At 35.9% G+C, this 24,893-nt stretch overlaps 1 protein-coding gene across 4 annotated transcripts; it reads left to right on the top strand.

Moving 5' to 3' along the window:
* The first annotated feature begins 9 nt into the window (after positions 1-9).
* On the top strand, positions 10-23,639 carry wdr59 (WD repeat domain 59). 4 transcript variants are annotated; one of them, XM_048168096.1, is made up of 27 exons: positions 10-89; positions 691-740; positions 1,722-1,857; positions 2,003-2,088; positions 3,272-3,352; positions 3,433-3,470; positions 4,353-4,441; positions 4,722-4,838; positions 4,942-5,019; positions 6,023-6,179; positions 6,288-6,367; positions 6,446-6,578; positions 8,126-8,250; positions 12,028-12,192; positions 12,278-12,379; positions 12,481-12,625; positions 13,556-13,625; positions 13,752-13,905; positions 14,387-14,443; positions 15,214-15,347; positions 15,517-15,598; positions 16,497-16,609; positions 17,601-17,751; positions 17,983-18,061; positions 19,699-19,822; positions 19,915-20,057; positions 23,001-23,639. In XM_048168096.1, the coding sequence occupies exons 1-27, from the start codon at positions 36-38 to the stop codon at positions 23,234-23,236; spliced, it is 2,979 nt and encodes a 992-aa protein (XP_048024053.1). In that variant the 5' UTR covers positions 10-35; the 3' UTR covers positions 23,237-23,639. The 4 variants fall into 4 exon arrangements, with proteins under 4 accessions (XP_048024053.1, XP_048024054.1, XP_048024055.1 ...); XM_048168097.1 differs by lacking the exon at positions 14,387-14,443; XM_048168098.1 differs by lacking the exons at positions 19,699-19,822; positions 19,915-20,057; positions 23,001-23,639 and adding an exon at positions 18,484-18,531.
* Positions 23,640-24,893: the final 1,254 nt, after the last annotated feature.

Below are 24,893 nucleotides of genomic sequence, written 5' to 3' on the forward strand. Positions count from 1 at the left end.
TATCACGTAATTTGTTGACATTCTGGTGGGTGAAGATGGCGGCCCGCTGGAGTAGTGAGAATGTGGTGGTGGAGTTTCGAGATGCACAGGTACACAGTCATTACACATGCACGCATGCATTAGGTGCTTTAGAAGTGTAGTTTTCACAAACATTAAAGCAATAAATATGCCCAGCTGTCATGTCAATGCTGAGCGACGTATTTTAAAGTTTGAATTGAATGGCATTCTTTGTTTATTACGGTGTGATACCCTTACAAACTTATCATGGTAAACAGTGTACTTTCAGTTGTTATTATTATTCATTACAGTTATTACAATAAACGTGTTGTCAAAAAGACTTAAAATAAAATCATAGAATAACTACTCAGTATTAGTTATGAGTTCCCTTGAGTTACAGTAGTAACTGTTGTTCAACATAAGCAGGTGTTTAGTCATTTTATAAAGATCCAACATACATACAATGAGAATTACAGAGTGAAGTATTGCCATACAAAGTATTTAGATACATAAGTTACACATAAAATGTTTGAATGTTATTAGAATTACATTAGATATAAACTATTGGACTTAGTGTCATTTATTTTAAAACACTGCAATTACACTAGACAAGAACAATACAATAACTTTAGAGGGGAGATTTGTGGATTTGTAGTTTATGTGTTGTGTCATGACAGACTTTTCTGTTTTCAGGCTACTGCAATGTCAGTGGACTGTCTCGGCCAGCATGCTGTTCTCTCTGGGTGTGTACGGCTTTGTCTAATGTCACATTATCATGTGGAATTATTAACACACCCTTATGAACCAGTAGTAGCATAGTTTTATATGCTGCATCCCTTTTCTATGGAAGCCAGTTTCCGCCGCGTACAATCCCGCTATTGTTAATCATAAAAAACATAACATAAAAACATAATTCTGACCTAAAAAGTTGAAATTATGACATAAAAAGTGATAATCATAACAATATCATAATCATTTTTTTCACATATGAAAATGTTATCTTGTTAAATGTTACCACATAAGGAAAAAATAATGCTTTTGAAAATCATAATTATGACATCAAATGTCAATATTATGACAAAAAGTCAAAATTATGACATAAAACTTTTAATTTCATAATTACTTAGTATGTCATAATTTCATAATTTTATCTCATTAGTTCGACTTTTATCTCATAATTATGATTTAGTATGTCATTGTCATGTTGTGATGACAGTCATAATTATGAGAAAAAAGTCAAAATTATGGCATACTAAATCATAATTATGAGATAAAAGTCGAAATTATGACATACAAAGTCATAATTATGAGATTGAAATGTCAAAATTATGAAATAAAAAGTTTTGCCATAATTTCAACTTTTTATCATAATAATGAGATTTTAAGTCTTAATTTCTCATAATTATGAATTGTATTTCAAAAGTATGAATTTTTTTTTTTTTTTTTTTTTTTTTTTTTTATTTAATAGGGACAGTGTGTGTTAATGAACTGACATGATAATACATGAATGTAAACACACTGGATTGTAGCCGAAAGCTAATTTCCATCCGTTGTCCCCAGTTTTATGTCATAATTATAATTTACACAAGCATAATTTTTTTCTTATGTGGCAGAAATGGGTTTCCAAACTTTTCATTTCTGTATTTAAGTTTGTAAATGCCTTTCTACATGTATTGTTACACCATGCTGTATTTACTCTTTCTCTTGTCATTTTTTTTTAATAGGAGGCGATTCTTATATGTTGTAAATTTGGAGACGCCGTCCGAAGCTCCACGCAAAATCAGCCGCCAAAGCAAATGGGATGTTGGGACAGTTCAGTGGAATCCACACAAAACCGAGGCACATTTATTTGCTGCATCTGTACGTAAATTAGTTATTATCTATTGCTGATTAATGACAGTGTCATAATGATCATGAGTCATATTTATTGTTTCACATGTCTACTGAGTATTTATTTTATGAATTTTATATATTATAAATATACATTTTTCTTATCTTGGCAAAGAGTAACCAGCGTGTTGACCTGTACGTTTGGCGTGATGGATCCGGTGAAGCGCATACGTCTTTGCAAGGCCATACACGTGTTATAAGGTAACAAAGGTGACGTCATGCTGAAATGCTACTTATAAAATCTGAAGGTTTTGTCTCATCCAAACAATGACGAGACACTGTATATCCTCGCCAAAAGTAAACTATACTATAGTTCCGCTCTAAACTGCTAAATTATGGACAATTGATTAGTTCACTTTCAAATTAAAATGTCCTGATAATTTAATCACCCCCATGTCATCCAAGATGTTCATGTCCTTCTTTCTTCAGTCAAAAAGAAATTAAGTTTTTTGATGAAAACATTCCAGGATTTTTCTCCATATAGTGGACTTCAATGGAGCCCAAATGGTTGAAGGTCAAAATTACAGTTTTGGTGCAGCTTCAAAGTGTTCTACACGATCCCAGATGAGAAATAAGGGTCTTATGTAGAGAAACCATCACACATTTTCTAAAAAAAAATACAAAATTATATACGTTTTAACCATAAATGCTCATCTTGAACTAGCTCTCTTCTTCTCTATTTGAATTCCAGCAGTGTAGACGCTGCTAAGTGTATTACTGCCCTCAACAGGTCAAAGTTTGAACTAAATTGTCATATTCAATATGCTAGTGCAAGTATATAACAATTAGTTCAAACTTTGACCTGTAGAGGGCAGTAATACACTTAGCAGTGTCTACGATGCTGGAATTAAAATAGAGAAGAAGAGGAGAGCTAGTTCAAGATGAGCATTTATGGTTAAAACGTATACAATTTTAATGTTTTTTTAGAAAATGAGTGATGGTTTCTCTAGATAAGAGCCTTATTTCTCGTCTGGGATCGTGTTGAACGCTTTAAAGTCGCACTGAAACTGTAATTTTGACCTTCAACCGTTTGGGCTCCATTGAAGTCCACTATATGGAGAAAAATCCTGGAATATTTTCATCAAAAACCTTAATTTCTTTTCGACTGAAGAAAGAAGAACATGGACATCTTGGATGATATGGGGGTGAGTAAATTATCAGGAAATTTTAATTTGAAAGTGAACTAATCCTTTAAGCAATTATAAACATTAAAATCATGAATGCTTTTAAACAATGTTTATTGAGAGAAGGGCAATATAAATAAATTGACTTGATTGCACTATGTGCAATATGTAAGTAATGCATTCTAATATAACAAATAATACATGAATATAAGTTTTTATGTAGTTTGATGTTTAAACCAAAACTTTTCATGCTGTGTCAGTGATTTGGACTGGTCGTGGTTTGAACCAGAGTTGCTTGTCACGAGTTCTGTGGACACATACATCTACATATGGGACACAAGGTGAGCGTGACGAAAAAGAATACATGATAGAGAGTTTGTGGAACATTCCATGTTTTATGCTTTTCTTTCTTGATTTCTAGGGACACGCGAAAACCAACCGTGGCCTTGTCTGCCGTGGGTGAGTACAAAGACTATATGAGTCTAGATATAATTTATTGATCAGTTTATTTAATCTCTAAAATCGACAGGGATTGACATTAACTTTTTTTTTCTCACCAGCAACTGTGGCTATTGGTTTTCCCAAGTTACTGCCACTCAGCATTTTCACTGGCCACAATTTTGACATTGATAACATGGGGAAAACTGCCATATAGATATTTTTTAATATTATCTCTCATAATTTGGCAGCAGGTATATTAGGCTGCTGTCACTTTAAGATCTGACACACGGATCCATCATACTGTTACACATGCATTTTCACTCTCAACTGTTCATGTTCACTTAAAACATAACTGACTGTGTTTACATGAATACTCTCCCAGACCGGCATTTTGACATTATTTTGAGTGTATTTGACAGTTTAAGCACAATAATCAGCAAAGAAGAAGTCAATTTAGTACTGAGAGGCGGGTTTATGTATGCGCACTTTGGGAATAAGTAAAATTATGCACAATATGTGCAATCCCACGCAGAAATTCAAGCCCTGTAACTAATAATATTCATCCGAAGCAAATGAAACAAGTGAGTGAGGGGAGGCGGGTTTGTGTGTCAACTCACTGTCGGAGAGATGAGAGAGCGAGAAAGGCAGCTGGTATTGTGTATCTATTTTGCAGGAAAAGAGTATTGGAAGCGTTTCAGATATTTCAGTATCGAAGTATCGAAAAATCTATATTTTTGATATCCTCACCAAAGTGGCTAGGAGGAGTGAATGCGTAACACGCCACTGCTAAAATCCATCCGCATTTGGCGGGTTGGCGGGTGCTAATGTCAAGCCTTGGATGTCAGCACTTTTATTTATTCTTTTGACTTTTCATTTACTTGCGGTTTCTCTCTGTTTTAGCCGGAGCCTCTCAGGTGAAGTGGAACAGGCGGAATCACTATTGTTTGGCATCAAGTCATGATGGTGATGTCAGAATCTGGGACAAGAGGGTGATTATGTCATTCTGTTACTTACTACATCATGTTTACATCATCATTATTGGTGTTGTTTATCAATCAGATGTCTGTTTGCCTGTCAGTCTGTCTACTTAACATTTAAAAGTTTGGGGTCAGTAAGATTTTGTTACAAATGTTACAAAAAAAAATAGTGCACCCATAGCTATTTATATTAAAAAACAAATATGTTTTGATCAAGATGATTAGTATAAATTAGTATATAAAAGCTTATCTGTTGCACATATTGTTTTTGACTGATTGTAGTGTGTTTCAGAAACCCAACACTGCAGTGGAGTACGTAGCCGCCCACCTGTCAAAGATTCATGGTCTGGACTGGCACCCTGATAACGAGTACATCCTGGCTACTTCCAGTCAGGACAACTCTGTTCGGGTGATTATAATCGCAATTATTGATCATATTGTTCACATTCTATTGTTTTTGCTGCAGTTTAACTTATACCTGATTCTGTGTCTATACTGATTTACTCCAAAAGTTCTGGGATTACAGACAACCCCGGAAGTACCTCGATATCTTGTCGTGTCAGGTGCCTGTGTGGAAGGCCAGATACACGGTACAATACAAATGAATATCTAACTGTGCAAGTTTAAATATAATAATGTTTTTATCAATTTAAAATGTAGATAAATGAGTTTTAACCAAATTTGTTGATGTTGTGACAATTACACTACCGACTGAAAGTTATAATTAAGGAATAATTAAGATTTTGTAATGTTTTAGAAAGAAGTCTCTTATGCTCACAAAGGCTGCATTTATTTGATCAAAAATACAGTAAAAGCAGTGAAATATTATTACAATTTAAAATAACTGTTTGCTATTTTAATATATTTTAAAATGCAAATTTTCATCATCATTACTCTAATCTTCAGTGTCACATGATCCTTTAGAAATCATTCTAATGTGCTGATTTGCTGCTCAGATACATTCCTAATTATTATCAATGCTGAAAAAACTTATTAATGTGGCTTATTTTTATGGAAACTGTGATACACTACCATTCAAAAGTTTGAAAAAAATAAAGAAATTAAGACTTTTTATGCAGCAAAGATGCAATAAATTGATCAAAAGTGACAGTAAAGACATTTATAATGTTACAAAAGATTTCTATTACAAATGAATTCTGTTCTGTTGAGCTTTCTATTCATCAAATAATCCTGAAAAAATGTATCATGATTTCCATGAAAATATTAAGCAGCAAAAACTGTTATCAACATTGATAATAATAAGAACCATTAATAATAATTAAGCAGCAAATCAGCATATAAGAATGATTTCTGAAGGATCATGTGACACTGAAGACTGGACTAATGGCTAAAGAAAATTCAGTTTTGCCATTGTAGTATTTTTGATCAAATAATGCTGCCTTGGTGAGCATAAAAGGCTTCTTTTGAAAAAAAAAAAAAAAAAAAAAAAATCTTAATTATTCACATTTTTGACTGGTAGTGTACTTTTTTCCCTTATTCTTAGACCATTGAAATGTCATGTATAATTCCAGTAAAGATGAATTTTCATGTTGTAAAGTACTCACTGCATCCTCTTCCATTCCTTCCATTCAGCCCTTCTCTAATGGACTGGTTACAGTGATGGTTCCTCAGCTACGGCGAGAGAACAGCCTCCTCCTATGGAGCACATTGGAACTGAATAGCCCCGTTCACGCGTTTGTGGGCCATGATGATGTTGTGCTTGAGTTTCAGTGGAGGCCGCAGAAAGAAGGTGAGAGGAGCAACCAGTAGATGGTGAAAATTCTGGGAATGAGTGCTTCATTTTTACTTAAAGAACAGACAAGTATTATTGTCTTGCACTATCCATTCTGTACTTTAGGTTCCAAAGACTGCCAGCTGGTCACATGGTCCAGAGATCAAACCCTGAGGATATGGAGAGTAGATCCTCAACTCCAGAAGGTGATGCTCATGAACTCAATCCTTTCTCTACATCTGGTGGCTTTATGTTTGAGACTGAAGGTTTCATGCATTCTGTAGCTGTGCTGTGCCAACGACATCATGGACGAGTTGATGGAGGGTTTGACTCTCACCACAGAGACAGAGAAAACTCTGAGGTCCCAAGACACCGAACCTCCACTTAGTCCAGGATTTACAGCTGACAACTCACAAGGTGAAAAAGACGATTTGCATTATGGTTCATAATATACACTATATTGCCAAAAGTATTGGGGCACCCCTCCAAATCATTGAATTCAGGTGTTCCAATCACTTCCTGCACAAAGTCCTGACCTCAACCCGATAGAACACCTTTAGGATGAATTAGAGCGGAGACTGTGAGCCAGGCCTTCTCACCAACATCACTGCCTGACCTCACAAATGCGCTTCTAGAAGAATGGTCAAAAATTCCCATAAACACACTCCTAAACCTTGTGGAAAGCCTTCCCAGAAGAGTCGAGGCTGTTATAGCTGCAAAGGGTGGGACAACTCCATATTAAACCCTACGGATTAAGAATGGGATGTCATTAAAGTTCATGTGCACGTAAAGGCAGGCGTCCCAAAACTTTTGGCAATACAGTATAATTATTTCGGTTCAGTTCATAAGTATTTTCAAAAATATCCTGAAGAAATGAGTGTAATTGTGAGTACTGTCTGAATGCCTGTCTTACTATTTTATATTTAACATTTACATTATGTTCTGGTTATTTACATCTATTATATTTTATTTTATAGAATAGAATAGAATAGAATAGAATAGAATAGAATAGAATAGAATAGAATAGAATAGAATAGAATAGAACAAAATCTGCTCAGGAAGTAGATTGGGGATCTGATTTGGTGGATTTTTATGAATGAAATGAGTTGAGAATTCTATTTTATATAAAATATGAAAATGTCTCTGTCTGTCTGTCTTATATCTGTTTTAGTCTGTTTACTTATATCTATTATATTCTATAATATAATATGATAGACATACTGTACACTACCATTCAAAAGTTGGGGGTGAGTTGTTGTTTTTTTTAAAGTAAATAATAAAAAATAATAACAAATAATGTTTTTATTCAGCAAGGATGCATTAAATTGATAAAAAGTAACAGTAAAGAGATATATAATAACACATGTATCACAATTTACACAAAAATATTAAACAGCACCACTGTTTCCAACATTGATAATAATCATAAATGTTTCTTGAGCAGCAAAATCAGCATATAAGAATGATTTCTGAAGGATCATGTGAGACTGAAGACTGGACTAATGATACTGAAAATTCAGCTTTGCCATCACAGTAATAAATTACATTTGTATTAAAATAAAATGTATTAAAATAACAAACAGTTTATTTTAAATTGTTAAAATATTACACAATATTACTGGTTATTACTGTATTTTTATCAAATAAATGCAGCCTACGTGAGCATAAGACTCTAAAACATTAAAAAATTGTACCAACCTCAAAATTTTTAATGGTGTGTAGAATATAATATAAAAGATGCACAAAAATTAAATTGTGGATTTTGATTTGGTAGATTTCTGATTAATATTAAAAATGTATAATGCATTGAATATTTTTGTCATTTTAATTGTTTACTAAATCTCCTTATTCATGTATTGAATTTTCATTTTTGACCCCATTCTCCATTTATGGTGATGTGAAAAATGGTAGATGTTCAAGTCAAATCCTAGCTTTAATAAATGTAAATTACTGTCTGTTCACAGATCAGTTTGACGGCCCTCAGTCTAGCCTGTCATCCAGCAGTAAGAATGATGTACCAGGTTTGCCTCAGACTCTGCAGCAGGAGTTTTCTCTAGTCAACTTACAGATTCGCAATGTCAATGTGGAGGTCAGTCTCTGTCATTTCTGAAAATCTGATGCAAGATTGAATGTAGTAACTATTACATTAGCTGTCTGATATTTGGAGTGTCATTTTGCTGAATTGTAATAAATAGGATGCAATTATAACGGTTTTATATACATGAATAAGAAATATATATAGGTGCTGGTCATATAATTAGAATATCGTGAAAAAGTTCATTTTTTTATTGTAAATTATTTTTAAAAATTAAACTTTCATATATTCTAGATTCCCTAAAATATTAGAATATTTCCTAAGATCAATCAAAACATGGATTTTCAAAACAGAAAAGTTCAAGTTCTTTAAAGTATGTTCATTTGTGCACTCAATACTTGGTCGGCAGCACATATTACAGCAAATGACTTGCTCTAGCACAAATTACAGCATCAGTGAAGTGTGGCATGGAAGTGATCAGCCTATATTGTTGAATCGACTGTTTCTCATCTTTCTCTTGAAAATATCCCATAGATTCAGGGGTCAGGCATGTTGGCTGGCCAATAAAACACAGTAATATCATGGTCAGCAAACCACTTGGAAGTGGTTTTTGCACTGTGGGCAGGTGCTAAAGTCCTGCTGGAAAAGGAAATCAGCATCTCCATAAAGCTTGTCAGCAGATGGAAGCATAAAGCGCTCCAAAATCTCCTGGAAGATGGCTGCATTGACTTTGCACTTGATAAAACACAATGGACCAACACCAGCAGATGTCACGGCCCCCCAAATCATTACTGACTTCAGAAACTTCACACTAGACTTCAAGCAGTTTGGATTCTGTGCCTCTCCAGTCTTCCTTCAGACTCTGGGACCATGATTTCAACATGAAATGCAAAATTTACTTTTATCTGAAAAGAGGACTTTCGACCACTGTTCACTGTCCAGTTCTTTTTCTCCTTAGCCCAGGTAAGATGCTTCTGACGTTGTTTCTGTTTCAGAAGTGGCTTGGTAGTCCTTTTCCTGAAGATGTCTAAGTGTGGTGACTCTTGATGCGCTGACTCCGGCTTCATTTGACTCATTGTGAAGCTCTCCCAAGTGTTTGAATCGGCTTTACTTGACAGTATTCTCAAGCTCGTGGTCATCCCTGTTGCTTGTGCACCTTTGCCTACCCAATTTCTTCCTTCTAGTCAACTTTGCATTTAATATGCTTTGATACATCACTCTGTAAACAGCCACCACATTCAGTAATGACCATCTGTGACTTACTCTCTTTGGGGAGGGTGTCAGTGATTGTCTCCTGGACCATTGCCAAGTCAGCAGTCTTCCCCATTAGTGTGGTTTCAAAGAACAAGAGATACCCGAAATTTATACTGTAGGGATGGTCATTTAATGAAACTCAAATGTAAATATTCTAATATTTTGAGATACTGGACTACTGGATATTTTGGACTTTCATGAGCTGTACGCTCTAATCATCAAAATTAAAAAAAAAAAAAAACTTTTGAAATGTTTTACTTTACATGTAGGGAATCTAGAATATATGAAAGTTTCATTTTTAAAAATAATTTACAATTAAAGCTGCAAGCAGCGTTGAGAGGGCCCTCGCACCCGGGCTCACCGCCACCCGTTGGCCTCAGGAAAACAGTGAACAGTGGGCATCATGCATTTAAGTGAGTGAATACAGGAGAATTATGCCAAAGTCATTTCGAAATGCCACACTTCCTGCGGCCAACAGGTGGCGCTTTTACCGTAACTGAATTTTGCCATGTTGATGTCTTCAGGCCAGGACTATCATTGAACACGTGAAGTTTGAAGCAGATCGGACATTGTATGCCTGAGTTACAACAACTTCCTGTTTCTTTCGTGGCGTTAATCGCATACATTAGCACTCAGCCAAGTGTTGCATGATTTAACGTGTTTCTAGCATGTCTGGTACTTCGTGGCATGATGAAATGTGAATCTGGTAGTGAATTACAGTATAAAGCATGCCACTCCCTGTTGCCAGCAGGTGGCGCTATTACTAACTGAATATTATCATATAGACGTCTTGAGGCTAGGACTCTTATCACACATGTGAAGTTTGGAGCAGATCGGACATAGTATGCCTGAGTTACAACAGTTTCCTCTTTCATGGCGAAACATCAGACTTTGTCAGGCCGCCACGGACACGCCCTTCACCGAAAACTCAAGATCTTTGATATTTATCATCGCTAAGGTCTTAAGATTAGACTGACAACATATGATGTTGATCTGGTTAAATCTCGATGAGGAGTTAATCACAGTGTAAAACATGTAATTTCCTGTTGCCTGCAGGTGGCGCTATGACTGTAACTGAATATTGTTATGAAGATGTCTTCAGGTCAGGACTCTAATAAAGCATGTGAAGTTTGGGGCAGATCCGACATTGTATACCCGAGTTACAACAACTTCCTGTTTCATGGTGAAACATCGAACTTTGCCAGGCCGCCACGGACACGCCTTTCAGCGAAAACTCTAGATCTTCGCAATTTAACGTCTCAAAGGCCTTTAGATTATACTGACCAAATATGATGTTGATCTGATAAAAGCTCTAAGAGGAGTTCATTAAAGTACAACGTCTGGAAATGGCAAAAACTGCACAAATTTTGCAAAGAAAATTCAAAATATCTCACTTCTAGTTGGTTTTCAGATTTCACTCCAAGAGACTTTTTTGTAGGTATTGGGCTGCTAGATGTGTGTACCAAATTTCTTACCTGTACGTGAAACGTAGTGTCAGGGGCACTTCGTTGAAATTTTTTAGGTGGCGCTATCGAGCCATTTTGCCACACTTAATTCTGAAACCCATATCAGACGTAAATTTTCACCACTTCTGACGCATTTGCAAAGTTTCATGAGTTTTCGAGTATGTTTCGGCCCTCAAAAAAGCGATTCACCTTACATGGCGAAACATCAGACTTTGTCAGTCCGTCACGGACACGCCCTTCAACGAAAACTCAAGATCTTTGCAATTTAACATCTCAAAGGCCTTAAGATTAGACTGGCCATATATGATGTACTTCTGGTTTAATCTCTATGAGGAGTTAATCACAGTGTAAAACATGTCATTTCCTGTTGCCCCCAGGTGGCGCTATGACTGTAACTGAATATTGTCATATAGATGTCTTCGGGTCAGGACTCTAATAAAACGTGAAGTTTGGGGCAGATCAGACATTGTATGCCCGAGTTACAACAACTTCCTGTTTCATCGCGAAACATCAAACTTTGCCAGGCCGCCACGGACACGCCCTTTGGTGAAAACTCTAGATCTTCGCAATTTAACGTCTCAAAGGCCTTTAGATTAGACTGACCAAATATGACATTGATCTGATTAAAGCTCTAGGAGGAGTTCGTCAAAGTACAACATGTGGAAATGGCAAAAACTGCCAAAATTTTGTAGAGAAAATTCAAAATATCTCACTTCCTGTTGGGTTTACAAACTTTGCACATAGGGGCTTTTTTGTAGGTATTGGGCTGTTACATCTGTCTACCGAATTTCATAACTGTACGTGAAACATAGCACGAAGGGCGCTTAATTGAAATTTTGTAGGTGGCGCTATCGAGCTGTTTTGCCACACCTAATTCTGAAACCCATATCAGATGTAAATTTTCACCACTTCTGACGCGTGTGCAAAGTTTCATGAGATTTTGAGAACGTTTAGGCCCTCAAAAATGCGATTCATTTTGGAGAAGAATAATAATTGGCTGAGCAATTCCAATAGGGTCCTCACACCATCGGTCTTTTTCACGATATTCTAATTATATGACCAGCACCTGTGTATATATATAAATAAGAAATTAACATTATAGTTCTTGTAGATGGATGCCGTCAACCGCAGCTGCTTTGTGTCAGCTGACTGCGGAGCCAACCGAGTCCGTCTCGTGGTGAAGTTCCCTGCCCAATATCCCAACAATGCAGCTCCATCTTTCCAATTTGTCTCTCCGACAAACATCTCGTCTTCCATGAAGACCAAGATACAAAAGGTTGAAGCTAACACCCATCAAGATTGTGTTGACCTTCAGTCGATGTTTTGAACAATGCCATGTTAAAGCAGCATCTCTTTTGTAGATCCTGACTGATACGTCACTTCAGAAGGTGAAGAGAAACCAGAACTGCTTAGAGCCGTGTGTTAGACAGCTGGTGTCCTGCTTAGAGTCAGATGGAGTCATGGTGAGTGAATTTTACTTCTATACTCATCATTTCCAAATTGTTGAACTGTTGATGAATTTTTTAAATCGCTGTTTCTCCTTTGTCTCCAATTCGATGTCTAGGAGGATGGCACAAACCCTTATGTGCTCACAAACCCAGTGACTCCTGCTCTTCCTGCTTTCCCTAGAGTAAGCAACACTTATGGCTCATACCAGGACTCCAACATCCCTTTTCCCCGAACCTCAGGGGCTCGCTTCTGCGGGACAGGTGGGTTGCAATAACAACAGACCTTTTCCTTTCCATCTATGCATATTAATATGGGTCCACTGTTTATTAATTGTTCATATATATACAGTATATACAGCTCTAGAAAAATTTAAGAGACCACTAGAAAACTAGTAGTTTCTCTGGATTTACTATTTATATATGTGTTTGACTAAAATTAACATTTTTGTTTTATTCTATAAACTACTGACTACATTTCTTTGAAATTCCCCAAAAAATATAGTCATTTTAAGCATTTATTTTTTTAAAGAATTTCTGAAGGATTATGTGACACTAAAGACTGGAGTAATGGCTGAAGAAAATTCAGCTTTGCATCAAAGAAATAAATTATATTTTAAAATGTATTAAAATAGAAAACCATTATTTTAAATTGTAATAATATTTCACAATATTACTGATTTTTTCTGTATTTTTGATCAAATAAATGCAGTCTTGATGAGCATAAGAGTTTTCTTTCAAAAACATTAAAAATAGTAATTAATAGTAAAAATAGTTTCCAGACTTTTGACTGGTACTACAGTCAATTCATTCATTAAAACAGTTTATTCACTATAGTTTAAAAAATGGTAATAAAATATGACAAGATCTCAGAGTTAAACTGTGTCAGAAAAAAATAATCTTAATTATGTCAGTAACACTTAAAAGTGTCTGAATAATTTATATGTGTCTGATAATTTTTACATTTTTATAAATTTTACTGGTAGTCCACTGTATGAAGAATTTTTGGGTATAATATGTCACAGTTTACTTTATTTTGCTATCCTCACTTACATAAATGAATTAAAGTGTCCTGCACCCACTAGTAATATATATCAAAAATATAAAAAATGTCTGAATAATTTTGGTTTGATTGTATATATAAATATTTCATGTAAATTCAACACATAAATTACAACTTAATTTCCCCATTAGGTTCCTTAGTTTATTTCACACGGCCCATGACTATGCATCGTGTGGCCCCTCCGACTGAACCTACTCCCAGGTGAATATTTAATCCTGTTTGCTTGTTTTATCTTAAACATAATGTTATATTATTATTAGATTGCAATGTAAGACAAGTTAGCATGTGTAAGATGAATATGATCATAAGATCTTTGTTTATGTGCAGGTCACTGTCGGCTCTCTCAGCGTATCACAGCGGGGTGCATACGCCCATGAAAATGCGAACAGAGTCTCAGACCACCCTGAGGCTGTACAGCGGGAGCCCAACACGCACAGACAAAGATCAAGTGTCCATATCATCCTTCTACTACAAAGAACGGGTGAGACTTGTCACAAAGGACTAAAATTAGCTTGTCTTGGAAATTTTATTTTAGCTCAACAAGACTTTTTTTAGCATCAGGTGGTTTAGGTTTGTATGGTTAACAATGGCTTTTGTTTTGTTTTGTTTTGTTTTGTTTTGTTTTGTTTTGTTTTGTTTTGTTTTGTTTTGTTTTGTTTTGTTTTGTGAAATGGTCGTATGTTTTCCTGTCTGTAGAATTGTTTACACTTTATTTCTAAAATGTGTTTTGCTTTGGATATTTTCACTTCCATAACCCCACTATTTAGCTCCATAACATGTTTTTCTTGTTTTGGTTTAGTTCTGAGTTATTCTTGCTTTTCACTTCCCCTCATTCCACCCGCTTGATCCGTATGTTTAAAAGCACCATTTTCACAGTTGTTTTCTGTTCTGTCTTTTTCCTGTTGAGTTTTGGTGGCATGTGTCCCTCACTCATATTGCTGTGGTCTGTTTTATCCAATCAGAAGCCCCCTCTGTCTGCTCCCCGCCGCTGGTCAGTGCAGACTATACATGACTGTCCGGTATTGACCTCCGCCCCTCCCTCCCACTTATTCACTCTTTCATCTACTTCTTGCTCTAATGCCAAATGGCTTTTTTGCTGTCATGCATTTAATGTATGGCACATCACAGCTTACCATTTTGCACTATATTTTCTGCTTTGAAAAAAATCATTACTAATTTGGTGTTACAGATCATGAAAATGATCTGTGATACTGTCCGTGATGCTGCATGTGACACTGTAACCCATCAGTTTGTCACAAAATAAACAGCCATTTTACAGCCAATAAGAAAAAAAACAGAAAAAAAACATTTAATTATCAGGGATGACTTTAACTAACTTACTAACTGACTGACTAACTGACTAACTAACTAACTACATTTGATGTTTATTGATTTAATTTAATATATATATTATATAATTTAATCTATCATGACTGCTGCTAAATATTTTCATCTGGTAGATATTTTCCGTTTACCGAACATTGGCAAGTGAGGCAAATAACCCAGATGATATTTCAAATTGTGCTTATAATAATTTTTTAGTATGTTTACCAGATATGAAACATTTTGAAAATTGATTTAATAAATTTTATTAATTCTAATTGTAACATTACATCCATAATAATTTAATATATATAATGATTAATAATAGTGATTTAAAGGGGTTTTCTCTTACCGTCCACCCTGCATATTTAAAACTTTAATTTTTGCATTTCTTCAGTTAATCTAAAGTATTTAATAATAAGTAGTAGTGATTGATCCTGTGGTTTGTCATCATCACGGTGATCAGAAATCCCGCCGCTGGAAAGGCAAGCGAGAGGGAGGAGACTACAGCAGCAGACCCATCAAACTGGCTGGCAAAGTCATCATCCAGGAGATCTCATGTCTGCTTCCTGTGCACAAAGCCCTCGGGGAGACATACGTGTATGTTCTGTTTTCTTAGATAGCAAAGCATTCCAGGTCAATCATATTCAGATGATATCTCTCTTGTTAGAAACAGACATAAATTACAGCATCAACTGTCAATACCGTGACATTCTTTTGCTCAAATGTCATCTTGATCCGTGGCATTTTTTCATTTTTTTCCCTTTAGGCTAAATGTTAATGACATACAGGACACGTGTCAGAAGAATGGGGCGGCAGCCTTAGCAGTGGGCCGCAGGGATTTAGCTAAGGTATCTGATAAACACTACTAAAGTTTGGAATAATTATGTTTTTTTTATATATATATATATTTCTGAAAGAAGTTCATTGCTCATTTATTTGTTAGAAAATACAATAAACATATACATTTTATAAAAAGATACAGTAATATTATCAAATATTATTACAATTTAAAATAACTATTTTCTATTTGAATATATTATAAAATGTAATTTATTCCTGTGATGGCAAAGCTGAGTTTTCAGCATCATTACTCCAGTCTTCAGTGTCACATGATCCTTCAGAAATCATTCTAATATGCTGATTTGCTGATCAAGAAACATTTCTTATTATAATCAATGTTGGAAACAATTTTTCTGCTTAAGATTTTTGTGAAAACTGTGAAACACTACCATTGAAAAGTTAAAAATATATATATATTTTTTTTTTATTCAGCAAGGATGCATTAAATTGATCAAAAGTGGCAGTAAAGACATCAAAGAATCCTGAAAAAAAAAAAAAATCACGATTTCCAAAAAAACAAAAAAACTGTTTTCAACATTGATAATGATAAGAAATGTTTCTTGAGCAGCAAATCAGCATATTAAAATGATTTCTGAAGGATCATGTGACACTGAAGACTGGAGCAATGATGCTGAAAATTTAGCTTTCCCATCACAAGAATAAATTACATTTTAAAATATATACAAATAGAAAATACATATTTTAAATTGTAATAATATTTCAGAATATTTACTGTATTTTTGATCAAATGAATGCAGCTTTGATGAGCTTCTTTCATAAACATTTAAAAAAAAATGTAATTATTCCAAACTTTTGACCTGTAAGTGTATGTGTAAACATGATTTCCGTACAAGCCATATTTACTGATTAATTCCCATAATTTTTCCATGGTCAATCTTCTTTTAGGTATGGGCACTTGCCTCAGCAGCCACAAATGTTGACCTTAGTCCTGACCCTGACCCTGATGCTGGAACTCCCTGGGCCAAACATCCATTTGGGCGACACCTGCTGGAGACATTGTGAGTTGCAGCTTGTAAACTGGTGACACCAGCATGTATGCATTATATAGAGGTTTAAAGGTGCCCAAGAATGCTTTTTCACAAGATGTAATATAAGTCTAAGGTGTCCCCTGAATGTGTCTGTGAAGTTTCAGCTCAAAATACCCCATAGATTTTTTTAAATTAATTTTTTTAACTGCCTATTTTGGGGCATCATTAACTATGCACTGATTTTTTCAGCGCGCCACCCCTTTAATTCGCGTGCTCCCTGCCCCACGAGCTCTCGATTATATTACAGCACATTTACAAAGTTCACACAGCTAATATAACCCTCAAATGGATCTTTACAAGATGTTCGTCATGCATGCTGTATGCATGCTTCGAATTATGTGAGTAAAGTATTTATTTGGATGTTTATATTTGATTCTCTATGAGTTTGAGGCTGTGCTCCGTGGCTAACGGCTAATGCTACACTGTTGGAGAGATTTATAAAGAATGAAGTTGTGTTTATGAATTATACAGACTGCAAGTGTTTAAAAATGAAAATAGGGACGGATCTCTTGTCTCCGTGAATACAGTAAGAAACGATGGTAACTTTAACCTCATTTAACAGTACATTAGCAACATGCTAACGAAACATTTAGAAAGACAATTTACAAATATCACTAAAAATATCATGCTATCATGGATCATGTCAGTTATTATCGCTCCATCATAATGTTGGGAACATGTGCTGGCATATGCAAATATTGGGGCGTACACCCCAACTGTTACGTAACAGTCAGTGTTATGTTGAGATCCGCGTGTTTTCCGGAAGTCTTTTAAACAAATGAGATTTACATAAGAAAGAGAAAGCAATGGAGTTTGAAACTCAATGTATGTCTTTTCCATGTACTGAACTCTTGTTATTCAACTATGCCAAGGTAAATTCAAATTTTGAATCTAGGGCACCTTTAATTTATGAACGTGTCCTCGAATTCACATGAGCTTTGACTGTCTCTTTCCTCCACAGGCTTGAACACTACAGTCAGATGAGTGATGTTCAGAGTCTGGCCATGTTTTGTAGTGTGTTCCGAGGTCATGGCAGTCCTCAGGAATATTTCACTCTATACGGACATCAGCAACCACGACCGGCGATCTTCACGGCCCACCACTCTCGCTATGTATGTTTGTAAACCTAATTTATCAATGCATGAATTCTGTACTAATTTGACTTTGAGAGAAAGTTACACAGTAATTGTGTCTTTCAGTTAAAATATGAATGAGTTGTGTATTTCTCTCTAAAATGTGTGAAATATATATTTTTGTATATCATAGAGGTTGTTTTCAGCTTAATGTCTGTGTACCGCATCTTTGTTTATTTCTTTGATTTGGTAATATTATTGCTCCTTTAGCCCAGTATGACCTCCAGTTCTGTCACTTCCGGATCGTGTTCAAGTACCTCAGACTCTGCAAACACTCCGTGGAACATGGGTGAGAGATCATGGGTTTATTCATAGAGGTTATATTTTAATGTTCAGTGTTTATGAAAGAAGCAAAATGTACATCATGTGTAGTTCCATCACACTGATTTTTTTTTTTTTTTTTTTTTTTTTTGTGATTATTTTTCTGTGTGTATGTTTGACTTCAGAGTTGGTTGTTGCTTGGTTTAATGGTTATTGATTGACTGAAAAGTTTATGATATAAGAAAAATCACTTCTGTCATGTAACTAAATGCTGGTCAACACATCATATTTATCAATGTGCAAAACATCTTTATTAGGCGTGTAATTATTAAAATCAATTAATTAATTAAATATATATGTATATAATATATATATATATTGCCAAAAGTTTTGGGACGCCTGCCTTTACGTGCACATGAACTTTAATGACATCTCATTCTTAATCTGTAGGGTTTAATATGGAGTTGGCCCACCCTTTGCAACTATAACAGCTTCAACTCTTCTGGGAAGGCTTTCCACAAGGTTTAGGAGTGTGTTTATGGGAATTTTTGACCATTCTTCTAGAAGCGCATTACCAGGTCAGGCAGTGATGTTGGCGAGAAGGTCTGGCTCACAGTCTCCGCTCTAATTCATCCTAAAGGTGTTCTATCGGGTTGAGGTCAGGACTCTGCACAGGCCAGTCAAGTTCCTCCACACCAAACTCGCTCATCCATGTCTTTATGAACCTTGCTTTGTGCACTGGTGTGTAGTCAAGTTGGAACAGGAAGGGGCCATCCCCAATCTGTTCCCACAAAGCTGGGAGCATGAAATTGTCCAAAATGTCTTGGTATGGTGAAGCATTAAGTGTTGCTTTCACTGGAACTAAGGGGCCAAGCCCAACCCCTGAAAAACAACCCCACACCATAATCCCCCCTCCACCAAACTTCACACTTGGCACAATGCAGTCAGGCAAGTACCGTTCTCCTGGCAACCGCCAAACCCAGACTCATCCATCGGATTGCCAGACAGAGAAGTGTGATTCGTCACTCCAGAGAACACATCTCCACTGCTCTAGAGTCCAGTAGTGGCGTGCTTTACACCACTGCATCCGACGCTTTGCATTGCACTTGGTGATGTAAGGCTTGGATGCAGCTGCCAAGGAAACCCATTCCATGAAGCTCTCTATGCACTGTTCTTGAGCTAATCTGAAGGCCACATGAAGTTTGGAGGTCTGTAGCTATTGACTCTGCAGAAAGTTGGCGACTTCTGTGCACTGTGCGCCTCAGCATGCGCTGAACCCGCTCTGTGATTTTATGTGGCCTACCACTTTGTGGCTGAGTTGCTGTTGTTCCCAATTGTTTCCACTTTGTTATGATGCCACTAACAGCTGACCGTGGAATATTTAGTAGTGAGGAAATTTCACGAATGGACTTATTGCACAGGTGGCAACCTATCACGATACCATGCTTGAATTCACAGAGCTCCTGAGAGCGACCCATTCTTTCACAAATGTTTGTAGAAGCAGTCTGCATGCCTAGGTGCTTGAATTTATACACCTGTGACCATGGAAGTGATTGGAACACCTGAATTCAATGATTTGGAGGGGTTTCCCAATACTTTTGGCAATATAGTGTATATATATATATATATAAAATATGTATTTATATATTTTTTTTCTTCTTCCAGTTGGACGTGAATCAGATCATGCTCCTCCATGGGGAGAATCGTCCCCGGATGACTATCGCTATTCAAACCAGATCTACACGGACCCCCGAGAACGAGAAAAAGAGCAACATGACATGAACAAAAGGTAAACGTCCTGTTCAATGAATGACACTTACATCACATTAACGGCTTCACACGTTCAAAACTGGACTTTAAAGAGTTCCTTCTGATCCACAGATTATTGGACCCTTCCAACTCATGGCAGTTTGACGATTTCAAGAAGTGTTACGGTGAGATCTTGCACCGTTGGGGCATGAAGGACAAGAGGGCAGAGGTGCTCAAATTTGTTTCCTGCCCTCCAGAGCCACACAAAGGCATAGGTAAGTTAAAGGAATAGTTTAAAACGGCTTCTGGGTCATACAGTACTATCAGACTACCACAGAAAATGATTTCATCTCATCCCTCAGTTTGATAAAACAAGCAAAAAGTGTGTTTACCATAATGCATTTACAATAGAGGTCCAGATGTTTTAGAAGAGGGTGTAGAAGCATAAATGTGCAGCTTGTATTGTTGTTAAGGTGCTTATAATAATTTTTCAATTTGTTTAAATCAACCATTTGGTGGTGAGACTGCTGTTCTAGACAGTTATATTTAAACTTCTGCTTATTTGTTAGCAACATAATTCCTGTGAGTATGTATTTCCTAATTTAAACAGTCCCTTTTCTTATGGAAGCTTGTTTCTGCCAGGGAATAAAAATAAAAAAAGATAATGAGGGTCATGCGCAACAAACTTCCGTATTCTGTAAAACAGGTCGCATTGCTTCCGGTTTGGATCTTTTGTATGTGCTTTGTAAAATATAGAGTTGTTTTACTCAAGATGCCTTCAAAAAGTGAGCAAAGATGAGCATAACCAATGTCCCTCGCATATGCAGATTGATATCTAAAAATATATATATTTTTCTTCTTCTTACTTACATTTAGATATTTAAATTGAATAAAACAGCAAAAATAAAAAGAACTTGCTTGGTCCATAGATATTGCCATCAGTTCATACTGCCGTTAACACTTTCTCAGACAAATGGATGCGAAGAGACCAGTTTTCCTGTTTGTTCATATGACATTCAGCATAAAGCCTATTGAAAGGCGACTTGAAACATTTTATCTCAGTTATTTTTTTCTTGCAATTGCAAGGTTATATCTAAGAATTCAGATTTTTTTCACATTTGAAAGATTCTGTCTCACAATTCTGACTTTTTTTCTTGCAATTGAAAGTTTATCTCATAATTTAGCCTTTTTTTTTTTGCAAAAATGAGATTTTACATCTTGCAATTTGGACTATATAACTCACAATTGCAAGTTAATTTCTCACAATTTTCAAAAAAAAAGTCAGAATTGTGAGATATGAAATTGCAATATGTAAGAAATAAACTTGAAAAGTCACTTAACTAACTAAACTAATAAACTCAAAAAGTCAAACATCGCAATTCTGGCTTTTTTTCTCAGTTGCAATGGCAAGTTATAGGCCTGGTTTCAGAGACAGGGCTTAGGCTAAGCCAGGATTAGGCCTTAGTTCAATTAGGGTATTTAAGTAGCTTTTATAAACATACCCTAGAAAAAAACATTACTGGTGTGCATCTTGAGATCAAACAATTGCACTGACATATTTTAAGACATGTCAATGCAAGTTGCTTTCAATTAAAACAGCTCAAAAATGCATTTTAGTCTTGGACTAGCTTGAAAATTCTGTCATGTATTACTCACCCTCATGCCGTTCCACACCCGTAAGACCTTCATTAATCTTCGGAACACAAATTAAGATATTTTAGTTGAAATCCGATGACTCAGTGAGGCCTGCATAGGGAGCAAAGACATTTCCTCTCTCAAGATCCATAAAGGTACTAAAAACATATTTAAATCGGTTCATGTGAGTACAGTGGCTCAATATTATAAAGTGACAAGAATATTTTTGGTGCGCTAAAAAAACAAAATAACGACTTATTTAGTGATGGCCGATTTCAAAACACTGCTTCATGAAGCATCGGATCATAAATGAATCAGTGTATCGAATCATGATTCAGATCGTGTGTCAAACTGCCAACGGCTGAAATCACGTGACTTTGGCGCTCCGAACAGCAGATTCGATACACTGATTCATTTGTGTTCCGATGCTTCCTGAAGCAGTTTTGAAATCGGCCATTACTATATAAGTCATTATTTTGTTTTTTTTGGTGCACCAAAAATATTCTCGTCGCTTAATAATATTAATATTGAACCACTGTACTCACATGAACTGATTTAAATATGTTTTTAGTACCTTTATGGATCTTGAGAGAGATGTCATTGCTCCCTATGCAGGCCTCACTGAGCCATCGGATTTCAACTAAAATATCTTAATTTGTGTTCTGAAGATGAACGCAGGTCTTACGGGTGTGGAACGGCATGAGGGTGAGTAATAAATGACAGAATTTTCAGTTTTGGGTGAACTAACCCTTTAAGCCTTGTCTGAAACCGGGGGATAAAGTCAGAATTGTGAGATAAAAAGTCACAATTACCTTTTTTATTCTTTATTCCATGACAGAAACAAGTTTCTGTACTTTCTGGTATTCAAGTTGCCATGTTTACCAGTTTTGCACAGTCATGACAGTTCAAATTGGTTATTAATTTGCACAGACAAACTATTCAAATGTTTGTGATCAATAAGATTTTTGTTGTTTGAAACAAATGAATACTTTTATCCAGCAAGGATGCATTAAATTGATCAAAAGTGACAGTAAAGACATTTATAGTGTTACAAAAGATTTCTATTTCAAATAAATGCTGTACTTTTGCTTACTTTCAATTCATCAAAGAATCCTGAAAAATAAATTTCACACAAATTTCCACAAAAACATGAAGCAGCACAAACTGTTTTCAACATTGATAATAAGAAATGTTTCTTGAGTATACAAGAATTATTTCTGAAGGATCATGTGACAATAAAAATTCAGCTTTTCCATCACAGGAGTAAATTACATTTTAAAATTGAAATAGAAAACAGTTAATTTGAATTAATAAAATGTCATAATATTACTGTTTTTACTGTATTTTATCATATAAATGCAGCCTTGATGAGCATGATGAAAAAATCTTTAAAAATCTTACTGAGCAGAAACTAATTGACAAGTCCAAGCTATTTTCTGTGATAATCAAACCCAGAACATTCCTTTAGGGAGCAAAGCATTTGTCTCAAATTTCTGGGATGTCAGTCAACATTTTAACTCTTTAACAAATGTTTAACACTCACATTTCTGAGCCTATAATCATTTCTTTGCTCTCATACGCAGAGTTCGGCGTTTACTGCTGCCACTGTCGAAGTCAGGCCCGCGGAACCCAGTGCGCTGTCTGCAAGCGCTTCACCTTCCAGTGCGCCATCTGTCACGTGGCCGTACGCGGCTCCTCCAACTTCTGCCTGAGCTGTGGCCACGGAGGACACACCAGCCACATGATGGACTGGTTCCGCTCTCAAGAGGTCTGTCCCACCGGCTGCGGCTGTCACTGCCTCTTGCAAAGCACTTTTTGAACATTAAAAAGACTTGATCAAGATATGCCTCAGAAGTCTTGGTACTGTAGAAACTTCTTGGTGGAGAGATGTTGAAGAATGAGGACTAATGAGGAGCCGCAAACATCAACCTCATAATAGGTCAAACCAACCTAGTTATTGAGTGAAATTGTTATACAGTGCTGTTTTTTTGCACTTTTATACTTGTTGATTTGAGTAGAGCATATTTTTGCTCTATAAGGTGCCAAGGGAATTGATCTGTGAAACATTTGATGAAAAGGAAAAGGGAAAAGTTGCTGATTTTTAAGGTTATGAAACAAAAATATTTTTTCAAATGTATGTTTTGATCACTCTTTTCAGTTAAAGGGATAGTTCACCCAAAAATGAAAATTTGATGTTTATCTGCTTACCCCCAGCGCATCCAAGATGTAGGTGACTTTTTTTCTTCAGTAGAACACAAATGATGATTTTTAACTCCAACTGTTGCCGTCTGTCAGTCAAATAATGCTAGTGGATGGGAACTTCTACTATAAGAGTAAATAAAACTTGCATTGACAAGTAGAAGTTCCCATCCACTCGCATTATTTGACTGACAGACGGCAGCGGTTGGAGTTAAAAATCATCATTTGTGTTCTACTGAAGAAACAAAGACACCTACATCTTGGATGCGCTGGGGGTAAGCAGATAAACATCAAATTTTCATTTTTGGGTGAACTATCCCTTTAAGTAAAAAAAAAAAAAAAATTCCCTTCAAAGGAGAATTGTTGTATTCTTTGAAGGATTATCTACCATGTACAGTATGTGTGCCATAAAAATATTAATAAATTTGTCAATACAGTGATCATTGCTTCATATTCCACTTGATTTGTTGTAGTAATGTTGCTGGAAACATTTCTTTAACTCTTTTATAAAACAAATAAAAGTGTAATAAATGTCATCACTACCTCATAAATAAATGGCATAATATTACATTTAAAAAAAAACTTAAATAAAGCAAGATTGTAACAAACTTGTGAAGTTCTGTACTCAATTTCTGTATTAATTGTGGTCATGTGTGACAGCGGTGTTTGAATAGCTTTTCTACCTGCAAATGTTTATTTTACATTATATTAATCCACATTTCTGTAGAAATCAATAGTCACATAACTTATTAAAAAGTTTTCAACCTCCTGCATATAGCAGGACCACAGGCGCTGCTGATGCAGTTCTACTCAGCCGTCATTGAGTCTGTCCTCTGTACTTCAATAACTGTCTGGTTTGGCTCAGCTACAAAATCAGACATCAGAAGACTACAGAGGACGGTTCGGAATGCTGAGAGGATTATTGGTGCTCCCCTACCCACCCTCCAAGAACTGTATACATCCAGAGTGAGGAAAAGGGTTCAGAAAATCACTCTGGATCCCTCACATCCAACCTACCTTCTCTTTGAACTGTTGCCATCTGGTTGGTGCTTCAGAGTACCAGAACAGTAGGCACAAGAAAAGTTTCTTCCCCCAGGCAATCCTCCTCATGAACAGTTAAATGTAAATATGTGCAATACCACTTATATTTTTTGACAATACCCTACCTCTTCATATATACACACCAATCAAGCATATATATACCCACTTTTGCTGCCAAAACAGCCCTGGGGTGCGTTTCCCGAAAGCATCGTTGGTGAACCATGTTCGTAAGTCCC

This window comes from Megalobrama amblycephala, linkage group LG19, assembly GCF_018812025.1.
Source record: "Megalobrama amblycephala isolate DHTTF-2021 linkage group LG19, ASM1881202v1, whole genome shotgun sequence".
NCBI classification, from domain to species: domain Eukaryota; kingdom Metazoa; phylum Chordata; class Actinopteri; order Cypriniformes; family Xenocyprididae; genus Megalobrama; species Megalobrama amblycephala.